This window comes from Zootoca vivipara, chromosome 6 (assembly GCF_963506605.1).
Source record: "Zootoca vivipara chromosome 6, rZooViv1.1, whole genome shotgun sequence".
Taxonomy (NCBI): Eukaryota; Metazoa; Chordata; class Lepidosauria; order Squamata; family Lacertidae; genus Zootoca; species Zootoca vivipara.
Window position 1 is genome coordinate 93101291 of NC_083281.1, and position 10226 is coordinate 93111516.

The 10226-nt window shown below is 46.0% G+C and overlaps 1 protein-coding gene across 9 annotated transcripts in view; it reads left to right on the forward strand.

Annotated features, from left to right (window-relative positions):
• TET3 (tet methylcytosine dioxygenase 3) overlaps positions 1-10226 on the forward strand; it is a 98411-nt gene that overhangs the window by 75611 nt on the left and 12574 nt on the right. For all 9 annotated transcript variants that reach the window (XM_035121067.2, XM_035121066.2, XM_035121072.2 and 6 more), the window contains 6 exons: positions 1581-1674; positions 2334-2542; positions 3974-4124; positions 5237-5326; positions 7089-7226; positions 9016-9352. In XM_035121067.2, the coding sequence (XP_034976958.2) occupies positions 1581-1674; positions 2334-2542; positions 3974-4124; positions 5237-5326; positions 7089-7226; positions 9016-9352 (1019 nt within the window). The remainder of the gene's footprint in view (positions 1-1580; positions 1675-2333; positions 2543-3973; positions 4125-5236; positions 5327-7088; positions 7227-9015; positions 9353-10226) is intronic.

A 10226-nucleotide genomic window follows, 5' to 3' on the forward strand; every position in this document is an offset into this window, starting at 1 on the left:
TTGCTTGTGAAACGTGGTAGAAATCTATTGGAAGACAACACATGCCCTACTTCTCAGGGTTGGTGTGGGGATTAAATAAGCAGGGGGAGAACCATGTACTTCACCTTGAGCTCCTTGGATAAAATGGTGGGATATAAATACAATAAAGTAATAAAGTCCACATGAGTTTTCTGAGAAGGGAGGAGGGAGCATGTGGCTTGTTTCTCATCCTCCAAATCATGGTTTGGAGAATTGTCTGAAGACTGCCATGTTTTTAAAAAGGGAAGGCTGGGCTGAGGCTCACATCCTCTCAGCATTAAAAATGTAAGACGTTCAGTTACTTCTTTTAATTGCTGCCAATAGAAGTGTTGTCTCCCTGGCTCATCCAGAAGGTCATTTGAATTTTAGGTATAACATACAAGAAAGAGGTGCTTTTTCCTATTGTTTCCATTGAGGAGTTTTACCCAGGCAGCAGGGAGGGTTAGTGCTGCAGACTGCTTGCAGGGGGGCCAACACATGTTCAGACTGATTAGGTTACTCCCCTGCAGTTGACTCATAGACTGCTGAAGAAACTGAGTCACCTCTAAACACATTGCCACTGAATCACCATCACAGGCAGCACAACCAGAGCTGGGAAGCTGACGGTCCTAAAGGTGGAGGTTGGAAAAGAACCTCTGTGCATCAATAACTGATATGAAGAACAGCTCCCACGCTAAGTGAGTTCTTTTGAGAAGCACGTCTCCTGCAATAAAGTGAAATGCAACCTTTTTCCAGTGAATAGCAAAGCCCCGGTCTGTGACCTCCGGTATCCTGGAGATGCTGCTATTTGGGAAGGTTGAGTTGCAATTAATAGAACTAATGTAGGAAGTTTTATTTGCCTGTCTCTTAGCTATGATGCCCCGAAGCACTGGGATGGCAAAGCAATAATCACACCAAGCATTTTAGAGTACATGTTGGGTGAAACATACACAAACCAGTCCTGGCTTCGTAAGCCTTGCACTTGCATGTAGCCTCCCTTTGCTCTTCCTTTCACACAAGCAGCTGAACAAGTCATGTTTCATTTCCTAACCACAGCTTCCTGTTGCATCCAAACTCCTAAACTATGGTGAACAGCTCACAAACAAGCTAGAATATTAAACCATGGTTTTGAAGTTAGCTTACTATCCTGGCTAACAGGACTGTCTTAAGCATATGCGTCGCTGGGGTGCAAAGATCCGCCCGGCGCCTGCCCCCCCCCAGGTTGCCCTGTCCCAGGTGCGCAGGAGGGTGGAGCCGTCTGTCCGTCTCAGCATCTTGCTGGCTCGGTCGCCCCTGAACTCATGGCACAGAGTCGCCTGCAGCAGAAGAGCCCACTGCGGTTCTCCAACCAACGGGCGGGCACCCCTGGGAGCCCGGTGCCCAGGTGCCCCGCACCCCTTGCGCCTATGGGTAAGATGGCCCTGCTGGCTAGTTTGAAAGCCATTTGGCAAGTGGAAGCCTAACCCACCTTGTAATCTTTCTCCAGTCTTTCAGGAAGAGGTTTCACTCAGATAGTCCTCCAGAGCAGAGCTCTCAGTCATTCGCCCTGTTTGTCTTCCTAATGTTGTGACTTTTCCAACCAGGTATGGTGAGAAGGGAAAAGCCATCAGAATTGAAAAAGTGATCTACACAGGGAAGGAAGGAAAGAGCTCCCGCGGCTGCCCCATTGCGAAGTGGGTAAGTGGCTGCCCTCCTTTCCCCTGGCATTTAGCATTTATCCCAGAAACCTGGCTGAAGAGCAGTTTCTATGCAGTCACACAAGAATGTTATCAAATTCTGCCAAAAAGACCCTCAACAACTCTCATGGCAGGAATAGCGGAAGGAAGATACCAGTTCATAGTGGATGAGGAGGAGGAGGAGGAGGAGGAGGAGCGGGAGGAGGAGGAGCGGGGTAAGAGCTCTCACTTAGGATGCCACTTCACTCCAGTTGCTTGGGCATACCAATGGAGGAAGGCTTCTACAGCCCACTTATGGTCTTCCCAGAGGGATCAGGCTGGCCATCATGGGAAACAAGATGTTGGACTGAGTGGGCTTTTGGTGGTCTGATCCAGCAGTCAGGTGGCTCTTAGGTTCAGGCATGGGTGTGGAGACTGTCATCAGCCAACAGAAGTGCAGCACTGCCATGCCAGGGCAGTCAGCAGCAACTGCAGTTCCTACATTTGTATGGAAAATAAGTCTACATTGTGTCACTTTGCCCCATTAATGTTGACTTCTCTTTGGGCAGTTCTGCCCAGGAGGCTGGGCAGCACTACTCTGGCCTCTTTGGGGGAGGATGGCAGGGTGAGGTTGGAGGCTGTATTTTCCTTAACCAAGCAATATCCTCTCCTGTTCCCCAGGTCATCAGGAGGGACAACTTAGAGGAGAAGCTCTTGTGCTTGGTGCGACACCGTGCTGGTCATCACTGCCAGAATGCTGTCATCATTATCTTGATTCTGGCCTGGGAGGGGATCCCTCGTGCCCTGGGGGACACCCTGTACCAAGAGCTCACTGAAACGCTCACGAAATATGGAAACCCCACCACTCGGCGATGTGGGCTGAACGACGAGTAAGTTCCTTTAGCCCTGGCCAGGCTGCTGGAGACAAGAGGCTGGTGGGACACAGCATTTTCTCAGAGATCTATGGAATTGATTTACTGAAAGGTTCCTTGGACTGGGGAGAGGCGGGTCCTTTATTGACTCCTGATTTCTGCTTCTGAAGAGGTGAACATTTTACCTCAAAAACTAACAAGTTTCTCCTGCTTTCCCTCCTTCCTTCTCACCCCTGACTACCATTGATTAGGGGCCAAATAGAATATCCTTGGGTCCATATCAAACTTGTCCCCTCCAGGCCAACATTTTCAGCTCCTTCCTGCTTCAGATTCAGTGATAACGGGAATTAGCAATCCTTTTTAAAAAACAACAATCTTGACATGAGACAAAAAATACTAGAACTACACTGTTGGAACCATCCCCACCAGAGCACTTTTACCTTCTGGAGCTGCTGTGCCAAATGGGTCTTAGCCCTCCCAAACAAGGCAAAGTTTTTTTAAATTTTTTAAGTTCTTCGCCTCATTTACCAGCTCCATGAGGCTCTTGTAGGGATGTGTGAGACATCATGAGAGCCTCCCAGAGCCCACACGAGGGCCTCCTAGAGTCCAGTAAGCAAGATAGAGAGCTTAAAAGCTCTTTCTGTGCTGGGGAATACCCTGTGCAAAAATAGCTTTAAAGCTCTCTGCATTCTGTGCATTCAATTTGTGCAGTTTCAGCCAGCCAGCCTTCAGCCAGGTAAAGTTGAAACCGCACATGTTAACTGCATATAAGTTGTGAGTTACCTGTACACGATAAATTGTAGCAATGTGTTAGAAAGCTCCCATGATTATGAATACTTATCTAGAGAAAAGACCATAAGATTTAAGCTCATTAAAATATTGCAACATATTAGCCACCGATAAGACATGCATACATAACAGTTAACACACTACGTTACAAGCACATTAAGAGTTAATCTTGGGAATAAAGTTCACATCACATTAATATGAGCACAACCCATACAGTGAGGGGGGAAATTATTTGATCCCCTGCTAAATTTGCCCGTTTGCCCTCTGACGAAGAAATGATTCTTGTTGTTATTCTGTCTCTCACAGCTACAATAAACCTACCATTAAAATTATGGACTGGTCATTTCTTTGTCGGGGCAAACGGGCAAATATAGCAGGGGATCAAAAACTTTTCCCCCTGACTGTACCTCCCACATTTTCAGAAAGGAAAGGAAATCCTTTTAACTGCTTTATAAGTCAATCCTTTTTAGAGGTCAAGTGTTGGTTTATGGTTGTGCTCCCGTGATGGGCATCTCCTGATGGGGGGATTTGGCCCTCCCAACTCATTTGTGGTTGACACCTTTAGATTTAGTGGGTTGGGAATGAGAAGAGCACAGGCCAGTAGCTCCATTTGGCTGCTGTGGACAGCATCTGAAATGCCTTCCTTTGTATTCATTGCAGCCGGACCTGTGCATGTCAAGGCAAGGACCCCAACACCTGTGGTGCCTCTTTCTCCTTCGGCTGCTCTTGGAGCATGTATTTCAACGGGTGCAAATATGCTCGAAGCAAAACGCCCAGGAAATTCAGACTTCATGGAGACAACCCCAAAGAGGTTCGTGAGACACCAACCCCCCCCACCTCCCTTTGTTTTGCTTGTTCATTTTTCAAGGGGGATTAGGGATCCAGGGTTCACCAGCATCTCTTAAAAGGGAAGAGCAATGACATGGGACTCTGGCAAAGTTTACGCGAGACTTCCCCCAAAGTATGCTGACCAAATACCTACTTGCATTTGGTCAAGCAAGTCGTTGCTTCCTCCTTGTAAACGTGAAAGGGCTGGAAAGTAGCCTCTACAAACCATACCAAAAATAAGTGGATGGAAAAAGTTTTGGAATTTGTCCTAATGGCAAAAATATTTAAGAACTGAAGGAGGGGGGCTGGTGGCGGCACTAATAGGGAAACTGCTTCACGAATTGCAGCCATAGCCATTGTACTGATTACTCCAGAATGAATTTCTTGCTTCCTCATTTGAAACGCGTTCACAGTTCTTAGAAATAATATAGGTTATTGATCACTATGGATTGCATCCAACTAAGTTCTGCTCAGAGTAGAACAATTGAAAGGAATGAACCTAAGCTTGTCATGCCCATTAACGTTGGTGGGTCTACTGTGAGTAGGACTGGCATTTGGCTACAACTCTATGGTGCTAGCTCAGGCATCCCCAAACTTTGGCCCTCCAGATGTTTCGGACTACAATTCCCATCATCCCTGACCACTGGTCCTGTTAGCTAGGGATCATGGGAGTTGTAGGCCAAAACATCTGGAGGGCCGCAGTTTGGGGATGCCTGTGCTAGCTTTTAATATTTGGTAGAAAGGATTGGGTCTTGGTGAAACTCCCTTGTTTTGGAAATGTCCTTGCCGGCAGTAGTTTTTGATGCAGCTCATTTGAAACGCTTTACTATGGATGCATTTTAAAAAGGTGAAGGGGTTAGAGGCTATAGAAAAGTCTTCCTGTAGAAAAGTCCCTGCTTTGTGTGCAGAAAGTCCCAGCCTGAATGAATCTCTGGCATCTCCCATGAAAAAGGATCACAGGTGCTGACAGCAAGGTAGGAAATGACTCTGGTCCTCAGGAAGATGCTGTTGGCTGCTGGGCACAGGAGGCAAGATTGAACTAGGTAGTCTGACTCAGCAATGAGCAACGCTGACTCTCCCAATCTCTCATTGCAGGAAGAAGTTCTCAGAAGAAGCTTCCAGGACCTGGCCACAGAAGTCGCCCCACTTTATAGTAGGCTGGCACCCCAGGCCTACAAAAATCAGGTACCTGGAATGGCCCACTGTACAGCTCTTGTTATTATTGTGTTGCTGATTTAAGTATGGATCACAGTGGTTCTCAAACTTTTTTCTCTGGGCCATATTTCAGAACAAAATTTGCTTGTGCCACACTGAATTTTTGACCAGGGGTGGGGTGGGGACCAGCTTTTAGCAGTGCTTGACTGGTAACATTGAATACATCTACTTTATATGCTCACTCATGGGACACCCAGAAAGTATAAAACAATGCAGCTACATAAGAACACAACTCATTCCAAAATATTATTATAAAGCACCTCTTTCATACTGTATGTACCCCACAGTGAGAGGTGTGAGCTTGCAGCATCACTTGATGGCTCTTGCTCTCATGTTGAAAAGATAGCTATCCATATCCTGCAATAAATAAATGATACTATACTAGGTATACTGAAATGTTTAAATGTTTCTTTGGTTATCCTCAAATCTTCCCACCACGCTTGCCATCCTCTCCTGCTGGTGTGCCACAGCCTTTAAGAACCATTGACCTATCCTGTCTATGAGGCTGTTGCCAAGGTCTGTTGCAGGAAATGCTCTGATTCGTTGTATACTGGTTTGATTGATTTACAGCAGTCTTTGCCCAGTCTGCTATCTTCAAGATGTTGTTGGACCACAACTCATCTCCCAAAACATTGGCCAGCACTGCCTGGGGCTGACGGAAGCTGGAGTCCCAGCAACATCTGGAGAGAACCAGATTGGCACTAGGAGAAGGCAGTATAAAAATATTGAGCAAACAAAAGATGGAGCCTGAGGTGGGGCTAGGTAAATGAAGGGTCAGGTCTTTGTGTAATCATAAAATTCTAGAGTTGGAAGGGACCCAAATGGCCATCTAGTCCAACCCACTGCAGTGCAGCCTTGTTTTCAAGGAGAGTCCAGTCTTGGACTGCAAGTCCCATCAGCTCGAGGCAGCATAATGTTGGATTCCAGGGCAGATGGGAGGGTGGCTCTGGTGGCTGGGGCTGGTGGGAGTTGGAGTCCAAAATGTCTGGACAGCACCAGGTTGAGAAAGACTGAAGGAGTCCATTGAAAGTGTGGCTGTTGCTTTTGTCTTGGCCCTCAGATTTTAGCTCTTTGTCCCTTTACAGCTCTAACAAATGCCCCCCTCTCCCAGCTTGTGGAAAGCTGTCCCAAGAGAAGCATGCTTTTGCCCTCTTTTAGATTTCAGGCAGGGACTTTTACCTTTCTCCAGCCTTTTGGTCTCTTCTAGTGGTGCGGGAGCTGTACTGCCTCCTCCCCCTATCTAAAGCTATGTTTTTAGCATTTATTTGTGTTGCTGTGTTTTTACTTGTTTTTTATTTTGTTTTAATGTAAGACATTTGAGTTGCTGCTGCTGCTGCTGTTACATTTACATTTATTTATAGCCCGCTTTCTCCCAGGTGGCTTACACAAATTAAAATGACACAGATAAAATACACAAATCTAAAAATGTATAAAAGACAATTGTTACAAAATAATTAAACTCCATCTGATGTCAACTCCAGGGTGACTTCAGTATCGTCTTATTTTTATTCTACTCCTGACTGTGTTCTGTGGGGAGAGGGAGGGTTAGGGAAATTAGGTGAGTTTTTCTTGTTTTGTTCAACTTCATGCTTTGTGCTACCTAATAATAATAATAAATAAATAAATAACAACAGGTTATAAAAGTTACATATTAATATAATAAACAAAAAAAACCATACATCTTTCCCAAGGTACTGCTGTAATTTAAGTTGTTGCTGTCTTTTCTCATCAGGTTACAAATGAGGATATAGCAATAGACTGCCGGCTTGGACTGAAAGAGGGGAGGCCCTTCTCTGGTGTGACAGCCTGCATGGACTTCTGTGCTCACGCTCACAAAGATCAGCATAACCTTTATAATGGGTGTACTGTGGTAAGGAAGCATCATTGCTAATTTTATTATTTATTCATTGCATAAATGATACAATAATTGCATTCATTTTCTACAAGGAGCTCAAGGTGGCATACATGATTCTCTCCCCCCCCTCCCATTTTTATCCTGTGAGGCAGGTTAGGCTGAGAGGCAGTGAGTGGCACAAGGTCACCAGGTGAACTTCATGGCCGGCTGGAGGTTTGAACCCTGATCTCTCTCTCCCAGATCCTAGTCTAACATTCTAACCACTACATCTCTCTCTCTCTCTCTCTCTCTCTCTCTCTCTCTCTCTCTCTCTCTCTCTCTCTCTCTCTCTCTCTCTCTCTCGCATTTCTCTCTCTCTCACATTTCTCTCTGGAAAATTCCACAGGGGTGGCTGTCTTAGTCTGTTGCAGCAAAGATTCTTGTAAGCCATTCTTCACCAACATGGAACTTTCCAAATGTTTTGGACTACTGCTTCTATCAGCCAACTTAAGATGCGTCTGACTTTTGACTAAATGAACTCTAATCCATGGAAACTTTCTTACGTAATCAACTTTAAGGTGTCACTACAGTTGTGGAAGGAAGAGTAGGGGGCTTGTTGGCTAAGCAAAGATACTTTGCCTTTATTGTGTGAAAGTGAAGCAGAAACTGAAACACAGCTCAGGGAGAGGAGACCCAAATTAAAGGACTACATGGCCTTAAGATAACCTTTGCCAACCTGGTGTCCTCCAGTTGTCTGGCTACAACTCTGCTGGTTGGAGCTGATGGGAGTTGTAGTCCAGCAGCATCTGGTGGGCACCAGGTTGGAGAAGGGCACGTTAAGGAAATGAAATAGGATGGCTGAATGAGGATGGATGAATGACTCTGTGATCCATGTCATGTTTGCTGGTTGGAAGATTCATGGAGGAGAAGGTTCTTGATGGCCACAGTACATGATGGCTCTGCAGTTGGAGGCAGCAATGCTTCTCTAAATACCAGCTGCACCTTTAAGACCAACTAAGTTTTTATTTTGGTATGAGATTTCGTGTGCATGCACACTTCTTCAGATACACTGAATTAGAAGTCCCCAGATGCTTATATGTAGATTTTTTGGGGGTGGGGTGGGGAAGGTGGAGTTTGTGAGCTGCAACGTGAGGCACCAGTGGCGGGAGGCAGCAGATGGCGGCGCGACGTTGGAGGTGGCAGTTTCAGGCGGCAGCTTAAAATGGCGAACAGGCGTTTGAGGTGACGACTGTAAGTTGTCGCCTCGGGAGGTGTGTGCCATTGTCGGAGAGGCTTTGCAGGCAGCAGCGTGCGATCAGCCTTGCTATTGGATGCTGCTGGAGTCTTCAGCGGTTCTGCTGGTGACGTGTAATAGGGGCGCCACTTTTTTGTGTTTAATCATTATTTTAGGTGTGGTTTTTTGATAATTTTTAATGCTAGATCCCTCCCTGATGGGCAAGGTATGTTGTGGCCAATTCGGTTCAGCGGTTACGGTGAAAGGCTGGGACATCCGCGCACGCAATGCCTACATTTTTTTATATAGATGTAGCCTGCCTATCATGGCATATATTATAAATTCCTACTACACTATCCACAGCTCTATCTCATCACATCAGTTTGACCTAAATATATAACCCGTGATTAATTGGCTCAGGTAAAGTGAAAGTATTTGTTCAACCAGCTCTCAATAGATATGCCATCTTGAAATTCTCAAGCTTCTAGGCATGCCTGAAGTCACTTTTTAGACTCTGGCCTTGCCCTTTTGTGTGTCCCCATTGAATTAGCTAACTGGGACTCCCTGTGTGTTGTCTGCCCACTTCTTTAGGTGTGTACCTTGACAAAAGAAGACAATCGTACCACTGGGAGGATCCCTGAGGATGAACAGCTGCATGTCCTTCCACTGTATAAAATGTCCCCCACCGATGAGTTTGGCAGCGAGGAGAATCAAGCTGCAAAGATGGGCACGGGGGCAATCCAGGTTCTCACCTGCTTCCCCAGAGAGGTGAGGAAGCTTCCTGAGCCAGCCAAGTCTTGCAGGCAGAGGCAGCTGGAAGCCAGGAAGGCAGCTGCTGAGAAAAAGAAAATGCAGAAGGAGAAGCTGATTACACCTGAGAAAATCAAGCAGGAGGTTTTTGAGATGCCACCACTTCAGCAGGATGCAGGTGAGGCCGGCAACAGGGGTTGGAAGCTGAGAAGGCCACTTGTCTTGTGCTTTTGATGTGCTAATCTGGTTAGGTTTCTTACACAGCTGCTGTTGGGATGCAGTCTGATCAATAGTTTTCAAAGTTTCTGCCTTTTGGGAATGCTTTATTAATCAATGTCTCTGTTGAGGCACTGCTAGGCACAAGCAAAGGATTCCGGGACATATTCTTGGGTGGCAATCAGATTATTAGCTAGGCCATTTGGGCCTCACCATTTTCCTGTGCAACCTGTGTACTCTCTATCAGCTTTTTCCAGCTTGGGACCCTCCAGACATTTTGGACTACAACTCCCATCAGCCCTAGCCAGCACTGCCTTATTGGCATGGCTGTGCTGGCTGGAGTTGATTGGAGTTGTAGTCCAAAACATCCAAAGGGCATCAGGTCTGGGAATGCTACTTTAGAACAATATTTTTCGAGTTAGTTGCATGCTACCCAACTTACTCTGAAGGCACCGCCAATTGGAAAGCACTGCTCAAGAGCATGACAAACAAACACTTTCTGCACAACTTAGAGGAAGGCTGGTAATGGTAGATGAGTCATTCCTGGAAGGTTGCTCTCCTCAATTACTATTTTCATTTGTAAATTTCTTTTCAATTCCATACTTCCTCCAAGCAGTTCAGGTCAAGCATTCATGGTTCTCTCCTCATAAGAGAAAACCTTGTAAGGAAGGTTAGGCTGAGAGATAGTGACTAGCTCGAGGCTTCCTCTAGGTTGAGTGGGTTTTTGAACTTGGGTCTCCCAGTCTAATACTCTAGCCACTATACCACAATGACTTTGTTGATGGATCTCTAAAGCAGTGTTTCTCAACCTTTTTTGGGCCACGGCACACTTTTCT